This window comes from Leptonychotes weddellii, chromosome 7, assembly GCF_054177405.1.
Source record: "Leptonychotes weddellii isolate Sample4059 chromosome 7, ASM5417740v2, whole genome shotgun sequence".
Lineage (NCBI taxonomy): Eukaryota > Metazoa > Chordata > Mammalia > Carnivora > Phocidae > Leptonychotes > Leptonychotes weddellii.
In genome coordinates this window covers 104,145,862-104,169,410 of record NC_138375.1, presented here as the reverse complement: position 1 = coordinate 104,169,410, position 23,549 = coordinate 104,145,862, and the positions used below count along the sequence as shown (strand labels likewise).

At 35.5% G+C, this 23,549-nt stretch overlaps 2 protein-coding genes across 2 annotated transcripts in view; one reads left to right on the top strand and one right to left on the bottom strand.

Moving 5' to 3' along the window:
- Nucleotides 1-23,549, top strand: part of MTREX (Mtr4 exosome RNA helicase) — a gene marked incomplete at its 5' end in the record, with an annotated part of 98,825 nt that overhangs the window by 36,524 nt on the left and 38,752 nt on the right. The window contains 3 exons of the mRNA XM_081825773.1: nucleotides 9,022-9,194; nucleotides 9,723-9,791; nucleotides 22,139-22,267. Of these exons, the coding sequence (XP_081681899.1) occupies nucleotides 9,022-9,194; nucleotides 9,723-9,791; nucleotides 22,139-22,267 (371 nt within the window). The remainder of the gene's footprint in view (nucleotides 1-9,021; nucleotides 9,195-9,722; nucleotides 9,792-22,138; nucleotides 22,268-23,549) is intronic.
- UBB (ubiquitin B) lies at nucleotides 13,363-14,128 on the bottom strand. The gene has a single exon (XM_006732629.3). It carries the CDS (start codon nucleotides 14,027-14,029, stop codon nucleotides 13,568-13,570), a length of 462 nt encoding a protein of 153 aa, XP_006732692.1. The 5' UTR covers nucleotides 14,030-14,128; the 3' UTR covers nucleotides 13,363-13,567.

Here is a 23,549-nt window from a genome sequence, read left to right as displayed (position 1 = left end):
TTTTTTTTAAAGATTTTATTTATTTATTTGAGAGAGAGAGAATGAGAGACAGAGAGCATGAGAGGGAGGAGGGTCAGAGGGAGAAGCAGACTCCCCGCCGAGCAGGGAGCCCGATGCGGGACTCGATCCCGGGACTCCAGGATCATGACCTGAGCCGAAGGCAGTCGCTTAACCAACTGAGCCACCCAGGCGCCCCAATCATTTGTAACCTTATACAGAGCCAGCCACAACACTTCATAGTTCTAACTTTTTTCTTTCTCATACAAAGATTTTTTTTTTTTTTTTTAATGTGGGATTAAATACATTCGTTCTCCCTTATCCACGGTTACGTGTTCCAAGATTCCCAGTGGATATCTGAAATCACAGATAGTACTGAACCCTATATATACATTTTTTTGTATACATACATACATTCTTTTGATAAAGTTTAATTTATAAATAAGCCACAGTAAGGGATTAACAACAGTAACTAATAGAACAATTATAACAATATATTGTAATAAAAGTTATGTGAATGTGGTCTCTCTCTCTAAAAATATCTTACACTGTACTCACCTTTCTTGTGATGACATGAGATGATAAAATGCCTACATAATGAGGTGAACTGAGGTAAATGACATAGTCACTGTGATGTAGTGTTAGGCTTCTGTTGACCTGACAGTATGTCAGAAAGAAGGTCATCTGTTTTTAGACTGTATTTGAACACAAGTAACTGAAACCACAGAAAGCAAAACTGTGGATAAGGGGGGAGGACTACTGTATACAGTTTTTATAAAAGTAATGATGGTACTTATATTAGTATCTTTTGTTAAATATTTACCTTATGGCTAGCCTTGTGTTAATACTTTACATTCATTACTAGCTCAATGATTCTAGCTTTTTAAAATTTAATCTGAAGTATCCTTTGAAAGTATGATTTTTATGATTACACAGTATTTCCATTTTGTAAATGTGCTATGATTTACTTAACAATAAAGGCAAATTTGAGATACTTTTCTGTCACAAGTGTTAGTACACTCAACTCCATTTTTATGTAGCTAAAAGTAAATGAATTATAATAATGGCCTCAAAAGAAAAAGGCTTAGAACATCCAAGTGTGTTAAATTTTTTTTTTCTTTTTCTTTCTTTTTCTTTACCCTTACCTGGATGATAGATCATAGTTATTTCCTCTTATATTAATTTCTCAGGTCTTAAGAGAGGCTTCTTCATTACAAACTATAGAGTTGGAAGGAGCTTTGGCATCATTTTACAGATTTTTTTTCTTAAAGACCTAGGACTCCCTCCTCCTTGAATCCCCACACCACTCATTGCTAAATGCTGTGGCTTCCCCTTCAGATTCTGATTATACCTTATCAGCCATGTAGGAACCAATCATTGGCAAATAACTGGAAGATTGAACCCCCACATACTTCATGTGTCCTGTCCTCAGCTGCCCCAGTTGCTGGCCACAGAGCAAATCTGGCTTTGGGTGATACCATTCCATGTCCTCAACCAGAGACACTGAGATAATAACTTTCCAAATACCGACTTACAAGATATGTATCACTGTAAAACAATATTTTGTCACCAGGCAGTGAACAAGGAGCAGTATCATCTTGTAGAAACCCGCAGCTTTGGTGCACCTTGATTTGGAGGAAATAGGCCTGGGCCCCTATCTGGAAAGCAGTTTGGAAACTGGGGGGAAAACTAGTAAAAAAGAAATGGAATCTTGATGAGCTGCCCAAATTTGAGAAGAATTTTTATCAAGAACAGCTTGATTTGGCTAGATGCACAGCACAAGAGATGGAGACATACAGAAGGACTAAGGAAATTACAGTTAGAGGTCACAACTGCCCAAAGCTAGTTCTGACTCTTTATGAAGCAAACTTCCCTGCAAACGTAATGGATGTGACTGCAAGACAGAATTTTACTGAACCTACTGTTACTCAAGTTCAGGGTTGGCCATTGCTCTAAGTGGATTGGATATGGTTGGAGTAGCACAGACTGGATCTAGGAAAACATTGTCGTATTTGCTGCCTGCTGTCATCCACGTCAGTCATCAGCCATTCCTAGAGAAAGGTGATGGGCCTCTTTGCTTGGTGCTGACACCAACTTGGGAACTGGCCCAACAGGTACGGCAAGTAGCTGCTGAATACTAAAGAGTATGTTGCTAGAGGTCCACTTGCAACTATGGTGGTGTTCTCAAGGGATCACAAATTTGTGATTTGGAGAGAGGTGGAAATCTGTATTGTAACACCTGGAAGACTGATTGACTTTTTAGAGTGTGGGAAAACCAATCTGAGAAGAACCATCTACCTGTCCTTAATAAAGTAGATAGAATGCTTGATAGGGGCTTCGAACCAAACAAGGAAGATTGTGGGTCCGATAAGACCTGATAGGCAAACTCTAATGCGGAGTGCAACTTGGCCAAAAGAAGACAGACAGCTTGATGAAGATTTCCTTAAAGACCACATTCACAGAAACATTGGTGCACTAGAACTGAGTGCAAACCACAGCATTCTTCAGATTGTGGATATGTGTCATGATGTAGAAAAGGATGAAGAACTTACTCATCTAATGGAAGATATCATGAGTGAAGAGTAGAATAAAACCATTGTTTTTGTTGAAACCAAAAAAAGATGTGATGAGCTTACTAGAAAAATGAGAGATGTGTGGCCCACCATCGGTATTCATGCTGACAAGGGTCAGCAGGAGCGTGACTGGGTTCAAAATGAATTCATAAATGGATAATCTCCTATTCTGATTGCTACAGATGTGGCCTCAAGGGCTAGAAGTGGAAGGTGTGGAATTTGTCATCAGTTATGACTACCCTAACTCCTCAGAGGATTATATTCATCGAATTGGAAGAGCTGCTTACAGTATCAGAACAGGCACAGCATATACTTTCTTTACACCTAATAACTAAAACAAGTGAGCAATCTTATCTGTGTTTCATGAAGCTAATCAAGAGCAGTTAATCCCAAGTTGATTTAGTTTCTCAAAGACAGAGGTTCAGGTTGTTCCAGGGGTGGAGGAGGCTTGAAGGATGACCATTGGGACAGATACTCTTTGGGCAAAAGGGCTGGATTTAATACCTTCAGAGACAGGGAAAATTATGACAGAGGTTACTCTAGTCTGCTTAAGAGAGATTTGGGGGGAGAAACTCAGAATGGTATTTGCTGTGCTGCAATTTATACCAGTCAGAGCTTTGGAAGTAATTTTGTGTCTGCTGGCCTAGAGACCACTTTTAGGACTGGTAATCCAACAGGCACTTAACAGAATGGTTATGATAGCACTCAGCAATGTGGAAATAATGTCCAAAGATGCACAATGGTATGAACCAACAGGCATATGCATATCTTGCTACTGCAGCTCTGCCTATGATTGGTTATCCAATGCCAACAGGTTATTCTCAGACTTTAGAAGTAAATGTCTATTTTTCATAACTGCTCTTTATATTGTAAGTTATTAGACAAGATATTTAAGAAACATGGGAAATACAAAAATGTCTGCAATGCAGCAGTAATTATGGTGTACTTCTTCATTATTTAAGTTGGATATTTCTCTCCATTCCTGAAATAACTTTTAGGTCCTTTTTTGTATTAGAAAATGCAGGTAGTCTTTTCACAAAAGTAAAAGTACAGTGATTTGAAATACAATAAATAAAGGTAACACATGGACTTCCAGTAAAAAATAGGTGAAGACCGAAAAAAATAATAAATAAAGGCCTAGGGAAGTTAAGTCAAATACATCTTATAAAATTAATGGCAAATGTGTAATTTCAGATTACCTGTATTATTTTCTTGTATAGTGTTTGATGCCATTTGTCTTGGTGAATACCTATGGCCTTAGCAAAGAAAAAGAAATGATTCTTTTGTCAAGGAACCGTATTTTTTATTTATTTATTTTTAAAGATTTATTTATTTCAGAGAGAGAGAGCACATGAGCACAGGGGGAGGGGCAGAGGGAGAGGGAGAGAGAATCTCAAGCAGAGTCCACAATGAGCATGGAGCCCAGTGTAGGGCTCAGTTCCAAGACCATGAGATCACAATCTGAGCTGAAACCAAGAGTTGGACACTTAACTGACTGCACCACTCAGGCGACCTGGGGAACCATATTTTTTAAGGGGCTATAAATCTCTTTCTCCTGCAAAAAAAAAAAAATATAGTAATAGAATAAAAAAACAGTATCAACAAGATTTAAGTGCATTGTGGATTTGGGTGTGAATTAAAGTATTTTAATCAGATTAGTAGTAAAAAGGAAATCTGTTAATTTTACCTCATAATGTCGAAATTTCAGATGCTGTCATTGAAACACAAGGTTATAAACCAGCTTAATTTTTTTTTAAGATTTTATTTATATTTATTTATTTGAGATAGAGAGCGGGGGAGAAGCAGAGGGAGAGGGACAAGCAGACTCCACACTAAGTGCAGAGCCCAACGCGGGGCTCAAACCCACAACCCTGAGATCATGACCTGAGCCCAAACCAAGGGTCGGATGCTTAACTGACTGAGCCACCCGGGCACCCCAAATCAGCTTGATACTTTAAATAAAAGATTTAAACTTACAATATTGCTACTAAGCAGTTAGCACTGGGTCATGCATCACTAGGGTAATTATACACACACACAGCCAGCAGTTAGACTGGTTTTGTGGCTGAATAAGAGAAATAGGATGCACATTGGTGTACCAACCTTGATTCTTTTTCTTCTTTGTAAAAATAGTGTATTCTAACAACCAATAAATTACTGTTTAAACTTCACTTTATATTATTTTTCTATAATTCCATAGAAAATATCCCAGATATGGTTGGGGATAGAGCGAGAAATAAATATTTTCCCGTTTATTTAAACCATTGTTTTATGACTTCTCACTGGACTCAAATTCTTAAATATGACTTTGACAAACACTCTGCTACCTATTCTGAACTTAAACATTACCATCATTTTCCATTCCCCTGTCCTCTGTCTCTCCAATCCCCAGCTGCTGCTATATTCAGGGTGGCTCTGACTGACTTAGATTTTAAAGGGATTGTGAATAACATAATCTGCACTTCCTGGTACTGCTACTATCCACTTGCTTATTCTTCTTGAATTATCCCTGCTTTCCCTACCCATGTTTTTAAAGGGCAAAGACCTTTTGAAGCTCATAAACAAAAAAATGAAATGTCAAATGTAGAACAGACATTTTAATGGGAAAAGGTAGAAATTTAAATGATGAAAGAGAGGGGCGCCTGGGTGGCTCAGTCGTTAAGCATCTGCCTTCGGCTCAGGTCATGATCCCAGGGTCCTGGGATCAAGCCCCGCATCGGGCTCCCTGCTCAGCGGGAAGCCTGCTTCTCCCTCTCCCACTCCCCCTGCTTGTGTTCCCTCTCTCGCTGTGTATCTCTCTGTCAAATAAGTGAATAAAATCTTTAAAAAAAAATGATGAAAGAATTGATGAAGGAATTGCACCATCTTTACTACAATTTGCAGGACTGAGTGGTGTGACCAGAGTCATAATAGTGTAGAAGGAAATGGTTAGAGGTGATAAAGGCTATCCTGCGTGCTTTAAAAATGCAGAATACATATTGAATGCAGTTTATTCTCATTTTTAGTTATTATTAGTAAGGGTTTCATTCTTTTTGCTGTTGATACTGCTAGAACTTTTTCAAGAGAGCTGGTATTATTTTCACATTAGTATATCCAAATTAAAATGTAGACTGTTTTCTTTGGAAGTATAGAATTAATCTTTATTTTATAACTTACAGTGCTTTATGTTTTGTAACAAACTTAGATGGCTGGCATACATGAGATGTTTTTCATTTTTTAGATTTTCCAGTGAGCTATAGAGTAAAACTTAGAGGATTTCACTGTTTCCATACTGAAAGGAAAAATGCAAAGTTAATTTTAATCTTTAGTGTCATTAAAGGTAATACCATGGTTAATAGCAAGAGCTGTGAAGTTAAACATGGGTTTGATTTAAGACTATCTGAGCTTTAGTTTGCTCATCTAAACTGCTGGGATAATAACTAGTTCATCCAGTTCATGAGAATTAAATGAGGTAATTTATGTTAAATGGTCACTGAGTACTTGTTTCAACTACTGATAGTATTGCTGTAGATCAGTAAAGCCATTTAAACTTTAACCTGTTAGAAAATTTGCTCAGTACTGGGAATAGCAGTCCATTTTCCCATCACTCCCAGGTCTGTATCTGTGCACATGTTATATGACATTAATATATCTTTGGAACCACCACCTCTCCTGTCCCTCAGAAAGAGGAAATTGTTTGCAAACTCTCTTAAGAGTTTATTGGAGTATCTCTCACATGCTGTTTCCTAAGATATTGAGACTTTCCTGTGGTCTACACTACAGTGAAGCCAGCTTCTTATACTCAGGTTCCTCTACTATTTGATTGACTGCACTTACTTTCTGCAGTTGTATAGAGCTGTAGTTAGAATCCTAGGTATAAAATACATGTGACTTCTTAAAATGTCTCAGACTTTTGACTCATTAATAAAATGGTCTGAGCACAGAAGTGATTTGGAATAGAGGATGGGGAGCAGTATTTAAGCATCCAAGCAGATGTTTATAGTCTCCCTAAACTCCTGTCAGTGCTTATTGTTTCACTGATTCCTGCAAACCGTGTTACTCTGTAATTTAGATGGGGCAGCAGTATTAATATTTCTTTGTAGTTTTCATTTCAAAACTTCTTACTGACTTTAGTCTGTCCAATATTCTTTTATAGTTTTCTAATTGTTTCTCTTTTTGGTAATGTCTGTTGCCATAATATGTGTTAAGAATAGCTTTCTAGTCTTCAGTGAATGGATTTCATTTCCTATAAGAAGACTTGCAGTTCATTTAAGAATAATCAAAATGATGTATTATGCCTGAGGGAATGCAAAAAACCAGAAGTTTGAGGGAGCAGTCTGTGAGAATGTTGAAGATGATAATAAAAATAATAATAAAACAGTTGTCATATCCTCCCTGAATGTTTACTCTGTGCTATACTCTTAGCTAAGTACTTTCCATATCTTCTGTCAGTTAATCTCTAATTATAGTCTTAGGGAGTATGGGTATTTTTGTTATCTTAATTTTGTGGATAAAGAAACTAAAACACAGATTTAATGGAGGAGTTTGATCAATGGAATAGAATTGAGAGTCTAGAAGTAAACCCATACACCTGTGGTCACTTGATTTTCAACACATGCTCTTGGGGCAGTGGGATAGCCATATGTAAAAGAATGAAATTGGATCCTTACCATATATTAAAATTAATTGAAATTGAATGAAAGTCCTAAGTATAAGAGCTGAAACCACAAAACACTTAGAAGAAACCATACATATAAATCCCTATAACCTTGGATTTGGCAGTGGTTTCTTAAATAAGGCACTAAAAGCACAAGCAACAGAAGAAAAAGTAAATTTGATTTTATGAAAATTGAAAACTTTTGTACCTCAGTAGATACCAACAGAAAGTAGAAAGCCCACAGAATGGGAGAAAATAATTTGCAAAACACATATCTGATATGGGTCTAGTTTCCAGAATATGGAAAGAACTCTTAAAAAACAGACAAATAGTCTAATTTTTAAATGGACGAAGTATTTGAATAGATTTCTCCAAAGAAAATAAACTGTTAGCCAACAAACAAGCACATGAAAAAGATGCTCAACGTTCCCATTCCTGGGTCTATAACTAAAAAAAAGAAATTTTCAAACAAAAACATGTGCATCAATGTTCATAAAAACACTATTCACAGTAGCTGAAAGGTGGAAATAATTCAAAGTCCATCACCTGGTAAACAGATCACTGAAATGGTATACCCAAATAGTGAAATAATATTCAGCCATAAAAAGGAGTGAAGTACTGATACATGCTATGCTGCTATCACATGGATGAACCCCAAAAACATGCTCAGTGTAGGAAGCCAAACACAAAAGGCCTTGGTATACTGTGATTGCATATATATGAAATATCTAGAGTAGATAAATCCTTACAGATAGAAAGTAGACACAAAGGTTGTCAGGGGCTGAGGGAAGGAAGAAATGAGTGTTTGCCCAGTGGATATGGAGTTTCCTTTGGAGCAATGAAAATATTTTAGAACTATGTGATGGTGATAGTTGCATAAGTTGTGAATGTACTAAATATATTAATGATGAGTTTTATGTTTTGTGTATTTTACTCCAGTTGAAATAGTGTTTGTTCACAATGGGATGGAGGCATAATGAAATGAGTGAGGAAGGGAAGTCAGCAAGAATTTGACAGGAAATGCTATCATAGATGGTTAGATGAGCTAAGAGAAAATTTGGGGAAAAGAGCCTATGTTTTGGCTGTTGACTGAGTAGAGAAAGAACTGTAGTTGAATTGCCTGTTCTCAGTTTTAGCGACCTAGACCCTGATGGTGGTGGAGGTCTCATGACAGTAGCAAATTGGATTCTTGATGAAATTTAAAGCAACATATTACTTAAAAGGTCCAAAATAGTTCTGTCTAAAGGGACTTTCTGCAGTGGTGGAAATGTTCTGTATCTGTGCTATTCAAGTCCAGAAGTCAGTAACCAGCTGAGTTACTGACAGTTGAGTATTTGAAATTGTGCTAGTGCTATTGAGGAGCTAAATATTTAATTTTCATTAATTTTAATTTAAATAGCCACATATGGCTGGTGTCTGCTGGTAGTATATTGAAAAAAAGCTGACCTAGCACGTTTCTACCATTACAGAGAGTTTTATAGTACAGTGCTCTGTTGAACAATGTAGGCCTAGAATTCTTAATTAGTTAATATCCTCTCCCATGTCTATAGGAGAGAAACAACTCAGCAGATATGATCATTGCCAATTCAGACTCAATTTGAGGATTCACAATTAGTGAGTTGGGGGACTTTAATGTAGAACCTTAATGTAGAAAGAAAAGACTCACGATGATGTGCAGTTATCTCTGAAGTTTTTCCACAAAATTTCTAATCTATGCAAGCTGACTTTGTTTCCTACATTTGTAGTAGGAAAACAGATGTATCTTTGTATAATTTTACATAAAGTATTTTTTTAATACTTGTGTTTTATTTACAGAGGTAAAGAACTCAGAAGAACAGTATAATAAAATAGTAATACCAAATGAGGAAAGTGTCATTATTTATTATAAGATTAGACAGCAGCTTGCCAAACTGGGTAAAGAAATTGAAGAATACATTCATAAACCAAAGTATTGCTTACCATTTCTACAGCCAGGTCGTTTGGTAAAGGTATGTCATTTTTGGGTGAAGATGCTAATTGTTGTTCTATAATAATTATATTGTTTTACACTGTTCACGTGGAATTGATTGGGGGTGGGATCATGTGTGAAGACCTTTTAATCTCCACTGATTTTCATTTTGGGGGATATAAATTGAAGGAGACACTTTTGGAATTGACATATAAAATATCTCCAGTTATGAAATCAAAAAATAGAAGCAGTTTTAAGCCCTGGATGAATTCATTAGCTATAAAATATTAAAGATTTCATATAGTCTCAGAACAGATACGTCATATCATTTTAGAAATTTGTTTGCCAACGGAGATATTCCTATTGTTGCTGTTTTAGAGGCCTATGATAGTTGGTGATTTTTTTTCTTTGGGGTTAATATCTTTTTCCTTAAGTTTAACCAATCTTTCAAAAAATATTTTACCAGGAAAACTCAAAGTTTTATTAGCCTATAATGTGGGCAAGGAAGTCTATAAAATTGCCTTTTGAACATAAATGTTTTTATTTACTTGCTTCCCTTTCTTTTTAGGTAAAGAATGAAGGAGATGATTTTGGCTGGGGAGTAGTGGTAAATTTCTCAAAGAAGTCAAATGTTAAGGTAAACCATTGCCCTTAAGGTAGAATCATATATAAATTTCTAGTAAAAAGTTTTTTCAGACTCATGAAATTGATCAAAGTAGAAATAGCGTTACAGTAAGAGAAGCTATAATAAATTCTGCCATAAGGAATTACATTTTTGAATAATCTTAAATTTTGTCTTCAAAGTGCTGTTATTTTCCAAACAACAAATTTTAATTTCATGACAGTTTACATGTCTTCTTTGAATTCATCAGTACTTTTTATAATTTTACTCTTTAAATTGAATATTAGAATTAGTTTCTGATAGGGAAAACTAGAATTTTGATTTAGGTATATAATAGTTGAAGAAAAGGTATTAGAACTAGTTAGGTTTTACTTACTCTCTCTAAGGGAAAACAGTAATAAAGTTGGCTTTGATCATTATTTATATAAATATTTTGAAAAGATTATGTGTAAAATTAAGGAAGATTTTGTTACTGTGTTAGATGAGTGACTATCTTGAAATTAAGTTAGCCACCCTGTGACATTTTGTCTCCCAGTATGTGACCTCAGGCAGCATTTTGTATCTCCATGTATATTTTTCTTTATCTTTAAAAATGAATAGTTTGCAGAGCACCTGGGTGGCTTAGTACATTGGGCATCTAATTCTTGATTTCAGCTCAGGTCTTGATCTTGGTCGTGAGTTCAGGCCCCACACTGGGCACCATGCTGGGTGTGGAGCATCCTTAAAAAAAAAAAAAAAGAACAGTTTGCATAAGATATCTGCATTCTCATAAGGTTGACCATGTCATGATTTTGTTGTCATTAACTTTGTTCCATCTGGGTATAGAGCAAGTAGGAATTAAGCTTTGGGATTGGAAGTTACTCCTGAAATACGTAAATGAATTTAGAGATAATGAAGCCATTTGTTGGGAGAAACAAGTTCATAGGTTTGGGGGCACCTGGGTGGTACATTCCGTTCAGCATCTGCCTTCAGCTCAGGTCATGATCTCAGGGTCCTGGGTTCAAGCCCCGCATCAGGCTCCCTGCTCTGGGGATTCTGCTTCCCTCTCTCCCTCTGCCCCTCTCCTGCTTATGCTCTCTCTCTCAAATAAATAAAATTTCATAGGTTTGTGATGGCTGTTTTGGTGAATGATCTGTGATTAATCCCACTGAGGAACTTCTTAAGGATATTTAGTTTGTTACTACTATTTTGATACATTACCATCTTCATTAGTAATTATAAGATTTGTTTTTTAAGTATTGTCATACTTGTTATCTCATTTGATCCCAATTTAATAAGCGTTCATTGACCACAGACACAAAATCTCTGTGCTTACTCATTTGATGAATAGCAGAAAGCAGATAATGAAAATAAAAGGCAGAATAGTATAAATACTTTAGTAAAGATATAAGTAAAGTGCATTTGGAGCACAGAGGAGGAAGAAATTATGTCTGAGCTATTAGAGATGGCATCTAATTAGGAAGATAATTTAAAATTTTTAAAGGAACCTTGGAGAATGAGTAGCATTCATTTGATGGAAATTTACTGCTGGAGGAGCAGCGATATGCAGCAGGCCCAGAACATTTCAGGTAAAAAGTGAAATCTTTTAGAAATATTGAAGTTAATCACAAAAAATGGTTAAAATACGGATTTGAGTATATTCAGTCTAGGTATCTAAACATGTGAAAGCACTGGTAGGTGTTCGAAGATTAGTTGGTTGATTGGTTTGCTTGGGTTTAGTTTGGTTGTTTGCTTTTTTAATCTGTTTATTTTTGAGGAAGAGATTGATCTGATCAGAAGTTACTGTATTGACAGTGTTTGAAGGATATTGAAAGAGATAGCATAATAGATACAAGTTTGTCAGTTAAGGAGACAAGTCTTTTTGGGTGAGTCGGAAGGAAGATGGTAATAGAATAAGGGTTCAGATGGAGGATACTGAAGAACTAGAATGGACAGTCTTGTTGGGAAGTTGGGGGGAGCTTTAGTGATGATAAGATTTCAAACTTAGGTATGTGAAAAGTTGGCTGTATTGAGCCAACAGTATTAAACTGGATAAAGTTTGCCTCTCATTCTGTGTGTTCCCCCCCACCACCTTGTTTTAAATATACAGTGAAGTAAAGCTTGGAATTTTAACCTTGACGAAGATTGCATGGGTATTATTCCTTTGAGCCTGACAAGAACTCAGATATGACTTACAGGCTTTTATATTTTCTATTTCACCACCTTTAGCCATGGGAAAACTATAAAATGCTTGCCTACCTCTTCTCCCTTCCAAAGACACACACTGTTTTCTTTTGGAATAATTATTAGTAACATAGGTATGATCTTCCTTGAGAAGAACTTGAAAGGATAGTCTTCATTTAAACTTCTGACAGCTATTAAGTTCTGTTTTTCGTGTACAATGAAAAGTGTGGCCGTAAATGCTAAATGTTGTGGTTCCATTCATACTTATATAACCCATGGTGGAAAAGCCTTTGCCAGTTTACTCATTCCATAACTTGTCTGTATCTAAGAGAGTATTGCTAGGGCAGAATATTTTTACTTGTAGTGTACTGAATCGCTATATATTTCTTTCACTGCAGGTTTTACATTACTTATACGTTTGTTTTTTCAACAGTTTTACTGAGATATTATTTATATACTGTACTGTTTAGTCAGTGACTTTTAGTAAATTCACCATCACCACAATCGATTTTAGAACATTTTCATCCTCTCAGAAGGAAAAGGAAACTTTTGTCATTCCACCCTGTGCTCCCATACCCTCAATCCTGAACAGCTACTAATCTACTCTCTATAGATTGCCTATTCTGAAGATTTCATAAAATTGAATTGTGATATGGTGTTTTGCGACTGGCTTCTTAGCATGTTTCCAGGCTTTAAGCATGTTGTGTATATTAGCACTTTGTTCTTTTTTGTGATTGAATAGCATTCCATTGTACAGATACATGACATTTTGTTTATCCATTCATGAGTTGATAGACATTTGGATTGTTTCTACCTCTGGGCTATTATGAATAATGCCCCTATAAACATCGATGTCTGAGTTTTTATGTGGACATAGTTTTCATTTCTCTTGGGAGTGAAACTGGATCCTGTGGGGATACCATATAACCATTTAAAGAACTGCCAGGTTGTTCTCTAAAGTGGCTGCACCATTTCGCATTCCCATTAACAATGTATGATGGTTTTTATTTCTTCACATTCTCACCAACACTTAATATCTGACTTTTTGATTACACTCAGTATATAGTGGTATCTCATTGTGGTCTTGATTTGTATTTCCCTGATGACTAATATTGCCAAGGATCTTTTTATGTGCTTATTGGCCATTTGTATATTCTTTGGAGAGGTGTTTTCAGCTCTTTTGCCCACCCACATTCAAATTGAGTTGTCATTTTATTACTAAGTTATATGAGTTCTTTATGATATTTGATTTCCAGATATTTATCTCCCATTTTGTGGATTATTTTTACTTTCTTAATAGTGTCCTTTGAAGCACAAGTTTTTAATTTTGATGTAATTCAAATTAAATCTTTTTTTTTTCCTTGTTACTCATGGTTTTGATGTCATATATAAAAATTAACTGCCAACATCAAGGTCATGAAGATTTACCTCTGTGTTTTCTTCTAAGACTTTTTTTTTTTTTTAATGCTACCATGCAATGAAACTTTCATTAACATTTTGAACAGCTATTGAGAAAACCAGTGATTCAGCTATTACTGAAACTGGTAATTTCTAAACTTAAATTGGGGCAAATGGCTATAGTGCACAGCAATGCCATCATTGGGCACTATGAATTCAAGACTGAAGAATTAACAGCCACCCCTCAGGTGGAGAACCAGGTGGAGAGTTGACTCTTTCTGGATATTGTAATCAGAAAGAGTGCGGCCATCTTCCATCTGCTTGCTGGCAAAGATAAGCCTCTGCTGGTCAGGGGGGATGCCCTCTTTATATTGGATATTCGCCTTCACATTTTCAATGGTGTCACTGGGCTCCACCTCCAGGGTGATGGTCTTGCCGGTTAGGGTCTTCACGAAGATCTGCATGCCACCCCTCAGGTGCAGAACCAGGTGCAGGGTCGACTCTTTCTGGATGTTATAATCAGAAAGAGTGCGGCCATCTTCCAGCTGCTTGCCTGCAAAAATGAGCCTCTGCTGGTCAGGGGGGATGCCCTCTTTATCTTGGATCTTGGCCTTCACATTTTCGATGGTGTCACTGGGCTCCACCTCCAGGGGGATGGTCTTGCCGGTTAGGGTCTTCACGAAGATCTGCATTTTGACCTGTTAGTGAATGCAAGGACACTGGATGCAATCACGTCGAGTCACCCAGATGCCAAGACACCGACACCTGACAATGCCAGCCGCTCTTCTAAGAGTTTTATAGTTTTACCTATTATATTTGGGTCCCTGATCCATTTTCAGTTAATTTTTGTATGTGGTATAAGGTAAGGATCCAGCTTCATTCTTGTCCTAGCCCTGGTTACTGGAAAACTCTTTCCTCATTAAATGATCATGTCATCCTCGTCAAAACTCAGAAGATCGTAGACTTTATTTTAGACTTTCAGTTCCATTCCATTGACCTCTATGTCCGTCCCAGTGCCGGTACCATATGGTCTTCATTTACCATATCTTTGTAATTAAGTTTCAAAAAAATAGATTTATGAGTTCTCCAACTTTGTTCTTCTTTTCAAGATTGTTTTGGCTATTCTGGGATCCTTACAGTTTCATATGAATTTGATTATCTGCTTGTCAGTTTTTACAAAGAAGTCAGCTGGGATTCTGAGAGGGCTTACACTGAATCTGTGTATCAGCTTGAAGAATATTGCTGTCTTAACATAATTGAGTCTTTCAGTCATGAACACAGCGTGTTTTCCCTCATATTTACAGACTTTTTTTTTTTTTTTTTAAAGATTTATTGAGAGAGAGCGCACGCAAGCTTGGGGTGGGAGGCAGAGCATACTCCCCGCTGAGCGAGGAGCTGGACATGGGGCTCCATTTCACAACCCTGAGATCATTCATGACCCTCGCTGAAGTCAGGAGTCGGTTGCTTAACCAGCTGAGCCACCCAGGCGCCCCTTATTTAGATATTCTTATTTGGTAATTTATTGGTTTTCAAGTATAAGTTTTATACTTTTTTTCTGTATACAAGACCATGTTGTATCTGCAAATAGAGATGGTTTTCTCCCTTTTCAATGTGGATGCATTTTAGTTCTTTTTTTGCCTACTTGTTATGGCTAAAACCTCAAGTACAATATTAATAGAGCTGATGAGAGCAGATATCCTAGTCTTTTTCCAAATTTAGGGGGGAAACATCCAGTGTTTATCCATTATGAATGATGTTAGCTCTGGGTTTTTAAGTGTCCTTTACCAAGTTGAGGAAGTTTCTTTCTATTCATAATTTGTTGAGTATTTTTGTTATGAAAGATTGTTGTATTTTGTCAAATGCTTTTTATGTACCTATTCAGATAATCAGGTAGTTGTTTTTAATTCCATTTGGCATTTATTTTGATGTGGTATATTAGGTTAATTGATTTTTAAATGTTAAATCAACTTTGGATTCCTGGATAAATCCCACTTGGTCATGCTGCATTATTCATTTTATTTGTTGCTGGATTCATTTTGCTAGTATATTGCAGAAGACTTTTGCATCTACATTCACAGGAGATACCAGTCTATAGTTTTCTTGGGATGTTTTTGTCTGGGTTTGGTTAACAGGTTAGTGCTGGCCTCATAATGAATTTGGAAGTGTTCCCCTTCTCTTCTGTTTTTTGACAAGTTTTTGAAGAAATGGTATTAATTTTTTTTTAATTGGAAGACTTTGGCAGTGAGAACACCTGGGCCTGGGCTTTTCTTTGAGTGTAGTTTATGATTATTAAGTCAGTTTTATAGGGTCTGTTCAGATTGTTTATTTCTTCTTGGGTCAATTTCAATGATTTGCTTTCTTAGAAATTAATCCATTTCATCTTAGTTACCTAATTTACTTGTATATAATTGTTCATGATATTAATTTATAATCCTTTTTATTTCCAGAAGGTGGTTAGTAAATGTCCCCTCCTTCATTTCTCATTCTAATAATTTGAATCTTTCATCTAGCTAAATGTCAATTTTGTTGATCTCAAAGAACCAGCTTTTGGTTTCATTGATTTTTCTATTTTTCAATTTCATTAATTTCTGCTCCATTTTTGTTAATCCTTATATCTGCTAGCTTCAGTTTTAGTTTTCTGTTCTTTTTTTATTAAGGTAAGAGGTCAGGTTATTAATTTGAAATCTTTCTTCCAGTTTAATACAGGCATTTATGCCTGTAAATTCCCCTCCAGGGTAATAGTTTATCTGCATCCCATAAGTTTTGGTATATTTTTCTTCATTTTCATTTACTTCCAAGTATTTTCTGATTTCTCTTTTGATTTCTTCTTTGACCCACTGGCTATTTAGGAGTGCGTTAATTTCCATATATTCATGAAATTCCCAAATTTCTGTTTTTGATTTCTGATGTCATTCCTTTCTTGTTTGAGAAATAATTGGCATTATTTCAGTCCTTTTGAATTTATTGAAATTTGTTTAATGGCCTGACATGTGGTCTATCCTGCAGAATGTTTATATACAGTTGAGAAGAATGTATATTCTGTTTTGGGTGAGATATTCTATAGATGTCTGTTAGGTCTGGTTCGTTTATGGTGTTGTTCAAGTCTTCTGTTTCTTTTCTTGCAGATCTTTTGTCTATTCGTTCTATTCATTAAAGTAAGGTATTGAAGACTCAACTATTATTTTTGAATTTCTGTTTCTCCCTTCATTTCTGTCAATTAAAGTGTGTCTCCTATAGACCGCATAGTTGGATCTTTTTTAATTCAGTCTGAAAAATCTCTGCCTCTTTTTAGGGTTCCTTAATCAGTTGGTTAATCTATTCACATTTAGTGTTATTGATATCGTTGAATTTGTGGCTGTCATTGTGCTTTTTGTTTTCTATAGTTTCATTTCTTTTGTTTTTCTAGTCTTCCTTTACTGCTTTCTTTTGCATTAAGTGCTTATGTTCTAACATAACATTTCAGCTTTTTTTTTTTCAGTTTATTTTAATGATTTCTTTCTCTACTTTTTATATTTTTTTCTCTACATCTCTATTTTTTGTTTTTTTCTTAGTGGTTGTTAGGGCCTTTCATATCCAGTATTTCCATGTTAACTTAATAGAATAAGTTTCAGATTTATACTGAATTCCAATGAGATGTAGAGACATTATTCCCATATACATTTGTTCCATTTTCCCTCCTTTTGTCATATAATCTATGTTACAAACCCAACAATACGTGCTATAATTATTACTTAATATGATTTTATGATTTATAAAGAAGCTTAGAGAAGAAAGAGCAAGTATTTATAGCTTTTGTGTATTAATCTCATTATTTATCATTTCTGGTTTATTTTATTGGATCCTATGGATTCAAGTTACCATCTGGAGTTTTTGCCTTAGCTCAATACAACTTTGCTCCTACCCACCTCCTTTGTGCCATTATTGGAAAATATACTACATTCCTATATGTTGCAGACTTAACAATTCAATATATATGTATTATTTTATTTTTAAATCATTTAGTAGAAAAAGAAATAATTTTTATACTGTCTTTTATAGTTACATAATTACCTTTACCAGTGCTCTGTTTATTCATGTAGATTCAGATTAATGTCTAGTATCACTTGCTTTCAGCCTCAAGAATTTCTCGTATTTTTTATAAAGTGGGTTCTGCTAGCAACAAATTCTCTGTTTTTATATGGGAATATCTGTTTTTGAAAGATAACTTTGGTGTATTTATAGATTCTTGGTTAATAAGTGTTTTTCTGTGAATATGCCAATCCACTGCCTTCTGGTCTCCATTGTTTTTGCTGAGAAGTTTCTGCTGTTAATCTTATTGTGGTCCCCTGTAAGAGGGGAATCTTTTTTTTTTTTTTTTTCCTTTTGCTGATTTCAAGATTCTCTCCTTTGTTTTGGCTTTCTGCATTTTTATTATGATGTGTCTCTGCTCATCTCTTTATATTTATTTTACTCAGAGTCCATTGAATTTCCCGAGTATGTAGATTAATATTTTTCAGCCATTATTTCATCAGATATTTTTTCATCTCTTTCTGTCTTCTCCTGGTACTCACTTCTCCTGGTACCCATACTTATGGGTATATTATTGTACTTATTGGTATGCTACATTTGTCTGAGGTTCTGTTCATTGTCTCCTTTTTTATTCCCCATTTTTTGGGTTATGTAATCTATCAGGCTATGTACAGATGTGCTGCTGCTTTCTTTTGCTACTTCAGATCTCTTGAGCCCCTCTAGTGATTTCTTTCATTTCAGGCATACTTGTACTTATGAATTCAAGAATTTCCTTTTTGGTGGTTTTTATCACATCTATCTCTTTATTGCTATTCTCTATTTGGTATGACATTGTTATTTTACCTTCCTTTACTTCTTTAATTATGATTCCCTTAGTTGTTTGAAAATATTTATACTGGCTTCATTTAAGTCTTTGTTTAATCCAGTATCTGGTCACTCTCACAGGCATTTTCTTCTGTTACCTGCTTTTTTCTGGTACTTAGGTCTGGAATCATACTTTTCTGTTCATGTCTTACAATTTTTTCTTTGAAATTGGACATTTTAAATAATATATTGTAGTACTCTTGGAACTGGTCCCTCCTTCCCTCCCCTCACACAGGTACATTGTTATTTGCTTGTTTATTAGTTTAGTCATTAACTCGATTGAGTGAAGTCTGTTCCACCCCCACTCATAACCTTCTTCCTTTTGAGTGACACTTTAGGACCTGTGGACTACATGAAGCATGGAGGCAGTATCCTCAAATCTTTTTTTTTTTTTTTTAAGATTTTATTTACTTAGAGAGCATGTATGGTGGGGGTGCTGAGAGAGAGGGAGACCAGCAGACCCCTGCTAAGTGGGGAGCCCCACGTGGGGCTTAATCCCAGGACCCTGAGATCATGACCTGAGCTGAAATCAAGAGTAGGATGCTTAACCAACTGAGAGACCCAGGTGCCCTAAGCATCAGGTCTTTATAGCTCGCCTCTCCCAGCATGACAGCAATGCCTTAAAGGCAGGGTAAACAAGGGCAGTTGAGGCCCCAGTATTCTTAGCAGTACCACACCTAAGATAGAGTCTCTGGCCAACCATTGATGGCTAGGCAGAAGAAGGGTGTCCCCACCACTCAGCCTCACTTGCCCAGAACTTTTGCTCATTAGTGTGTGGGAGCAGGATAAGAAATGCTGCCATCCTATGCCTTCTGGAAAGATTGCCCTCCAACTAAGAGCTGCAGGGAGAGGGAGCCCTACTGTGTTTTTGCTTCACTAGTCTGCACCTTTTGTCTTGCTGAGCTAGGAGAAATGAGGTGGGAGTGATCTTGGTTTAGATATCAGACTTATGTTGTTCCTAATGAATTTTGTGGACTTTCTCGAATAGATGTTTCTTCACTTGCTATGTGCCCTTAGAACCATTTCCAGAGACTTTACATGGTTGGTTTTTTATTATTTTTTTTTTATTTTTTATTTTTTTAAAGATTTTATTTCTTTATTTGAGAGAGAGACACAGCGAGAGAGGGAACACAAGCAAGGGGAGTGGGAGAGGGAGAAGCAGGCTTCCCGCGGAGCAGGGAGCCCGATGCGGGGCTCGATCCCAGGACCCTGGGATCATGACCTGAGCCGAAGGCAGATGCTTAACGACTGAGCCACCCAGGCGCCCCACATGGTTGGTTTTTTAGAACTTTCTCAAGTTTGCTAGGGAGCTGGGTATGTGATGCGCTACTCATGCTGTCATGCTGGTAATTGATCTCAGGTTTTATATTTTTAAGGGAGAAAAATTATACCTAACATAATTATAATTACATTTGCACACACATACATAGTGAACAAGTTTTTAAGTGATTTACCTCTCTTGGTCCTTAATCCATGTATAAAAGTAGTGCCAGCTGATGAGAATTCTTTTAGGCAAATAATGAAATGGGGAATAGAGAAGAACACATTTCACTTTTTTTTTCTGCTTAAATTGGTGGTGAAACTGATTTCTCCACTGAGTTGCTTACATTTGTTCACTAAAAACATGAAATACTTTTTTTATTGATTTTGTAATCTAGGCCAGAATACTAATACAGAGATTTTTGTGGTTAATAGGGTTTGGTGTAGAGACAGGAAAAATACACACTAAGGAAGAAGATATTTGAAGCATTTTAAAGAGATAAAAATGTGATTGTCAATATTTATTTTATATTGTTTCTTTACATTATACAAACTTGAAATTTTCATCAAAATTATATTTTAATCTGATATTTTCCACTTATAGTATGGAATTGGCCACATTTTAAAAGGAATGAAAAGTTAAGAAAAAGAAAGTTCAATTATATGTTTAGGAAGTTAAAAATAAGGACATAGGTGTAAAAATTAAAAGAATTTATACTAAGACAATCATTAAGCCAACTAGAATATTTAGTCACTGTTTTCCTATGTGAAGGATGACATTGTTGATCCACCTTTACCACAGTGTAGAGCTTAGAAGTAGTTCAGTGAGAACGATTTTACAATCTTTTTTTTTTTTCTTTTTGATAGAAAGCATGCAAGCAGGGGGAGGGACAAAAGGAGAGGGAGAGAGAGTCTTAAGCAGGCCTCATGCTCAGCACAGAGCCTAACTCTGAAATCATGACTTGAGCCAAAATCAAGTCAGATGTTTAATCAACTGAGCCACGTGGGCGCCCCGAATTATTTTATAATCTTTAAGAAATATTTTTAACAGCAAATTTCCACGTAATGCCCCAATACAGAGTCTTTGAAGTGTGCTCCCATAGTAACACTTAAGGATATCTCTGTAATGTGAGTGATTTTGGTAGCTTTACATAGATATACTTGAGTTCCAATGGTCACTTCTTTGATTGTTTTAGCTTACAGAGGAAGAATATTAAATTTAAAAATAAAATCTATAGAATTGGAACTAAACCCAACAAGACAGTTTTAGATTATCTAGATACATTACAGATTGTTCATAAATCGTAGATTATTTTTGTTTAAATACTCGTCACCTAACACTTTGGAGTTAATTCATTCGTATCTTACACAGAGGGATTTTTCCCCTCCGGAAGCAAAGATAACAGTCATTGATTCTCCTTACAGTCTTTTGTCTCCTGGAAGATTAACAGTTGGGTCATAACTTCTTAGCTCATTGTTTTATAAAATCATTTTATATTGACTAAGCTTTACATAAATACATAATCTTTGCAGCTACAGACTTAATTGAAAATACTATTCAGCTTTGGTTTGTGTCTATACCAAAATGAAGAATGTTTTGATGAAACTTATTTTAAAATAACCATATTTGGGGGAAAAAAAAGTATGTGGAGAAAAACACTGGGTTTTGAGGAATGGAGCTTATGTATTCAGAAATTTGAATTCAATAATTTAAGATAATTATGGTTGTATTTTTGGTTTGTTTTTGGAAACGTATTTGTTAAGCGATTGGTAGTTTAGTGCAGAAATAGATCGTAGGTATGAGTTTGTCATTTCTTGAAAGTTTTTCAGTTTTGAACAGTAACTGTGCCTAGGGGATACCAAGCAGTTAATTCTTTGACGTGTTCGCTCCTCAATCAAAATAACTTTCCTTTTATCTATTTTATGCAAAAGGATCACTCAAATAATTGAATTAAAAAGACCAAAGAAAAATATCTTTTTGCTATTTGAAAGATACTGCTGTTAAGCAAATTATCATAAATTACAGATGTAATTAATCCTTGGATCTTGAGAATCATATTTTTATTAGAGAATATAAAAGACAAAAGTTTTTAAATAAAATTATATAAAACCATATTATAGAGGTGCCAGTGTACTAGGCAATAATCTACGTTCAGTATAATTTTCATGTTGTTTAATTAGGATAATTTGAAGATACAGTTTCATTTTCTGAAACTTGATTTCTTATGGTTTCTTTTTCTAATTCTATTATAATATTAAAATTATAAACTAATCATTGGAAACTTAAAATGGCATTTTATGTCAATTAATGACTCATACTATTTTTTTTTAAGATTTAGAGAGAGTGTGAGCAGGGAAATGGGCAGAGGGAGGACAGCTCATACTATTTAAATTCATAAGTATCAAGTCTACAGCCATACCACCCTGAACACACACACACACACAATCTCATCTGAATTCATAAGTATCAAGTAATTTCTATGTTTTCTCATCCAATGGAGCATGTTGAAGCATGAAGGACAGCCTTCATTTCATGAAATAAACATTTACTGTGCAGTATGTGCCATTCATAATGCTAAATGCTGAGAACATAGTCCCTGTACCAATGGAACTTAAAATTTGTGGGCCAGTATTTAATAATGAGCTTCTTTTATCTTATTTTCTTCTAGCCTAATTCTGGTGAACTGGATCCTTTATATGTAGTTGAAGTACTCCTGCGCTGTAGCAAAGAAAGTCTGAAAAATTCAGCTACTGAGGCTGCAAAACCAGCTAAACCTGATGAGAAAGGAGAGATGCAGGTTTGCACTTTATTTTTCATCTTCAGATTTCAAATATTTTTTGAATTATTTATAATCATTAGATTTCCTGAGTATGATTATAATGAACATACTATCTTGATTTCTAAGTGGGAAGATTTCAAGGCTTTTAAAGGTATGTTAAAGCCATCTAAAATACCAGAAGGGTGATTAATGAGATTAAAGCTCTGTTTCTATTATCAGATTGTGGTCAGGTAAATAATGAAGTGAAAGATAAAGAGAATTTAATAATATAAATTTTCACATGAAGTTGAATTTTACTTGAACTATAGTGATGTTTTACCATTTTTGTGATGAAATAACTTTGCAGTTTTACATCATCCATGCTGTTTATTACATTCATATGAAATACTGAAGCAGTAATTTGATAATTAAAAACCCTGCATAAGTTTCCTAAGTTGCAACCATTTAATTTACATGTGCTTTTAACAGAATTTTAGTTGAAGCGTAGTTGACATATAATATTATATTAATCTGAGGGGTGCAACACAGCGACCAGCATTTATATATACTAGAAATGCTCAAAAAGGGGCACCTGGGTGGCTCAGTCGTTAAGCGTCTGCCTTCTGCTCAGGTCATGATCGTAGGGTCCTGGGATTGAGCCCCACATTGGGCTCCCCGCTCTGCAGGAAGCCTGCTTCTCCCTCTCCCACTCCCCCTGCTTGTGTTCCCTCTCTTGCTTTTAACATAATAACCATGTTGCATGCACATGACAAGATTTGCATCCATCCATATTGTTGCACATGACAAGATTTCATTCTTTTTTATGTCTGAGTAATATTACTGTGTGTGTGTGTGTGTGTGTAACACATATTCTGTTCTTTATCCATTCATCTATTAATGGACAGATTGCTTTTATATCTTGGCTGTTGTATATAATGCTACGATAAATACAGGGTGCATATATCTTTTCAAATTAGTGTATTCATTTTTTTAGTGTTGATACCCAGAAGTGGAATTATTGGATCATATAATATTTCTATTGCTAATTTTTGAGGAGCTGCCACATTGTTTTCCACAGTGGCTGTACCCATTTACATTCTTAACAACAGCGCATGAGGGTTCCCTTTTCTCCACATCCTTACCAACACTTACTTCTGATCTTTGTGATACTAGGCATTCTTAGAGGTGGGTAGTGATACTTCATTGTGGTTTTGATTTGCATTTTCCTGACGTTTAGTGACACTGAGCATCTTTTTTTTTCTTCAAATATGATTTTTTTTATTATGTTAATCACCATACATTACATCATTAGTTTTTGATG

Excerpts from the sequence above, each read along its gene's own strand:
- UBB (XM_006732629.3), bottom strand. The coding sequence starts at position 14,029 with ATGCAGATCTTCGTGAAGACCCTAACCGGCAAGACCATCCCCCTGGAG.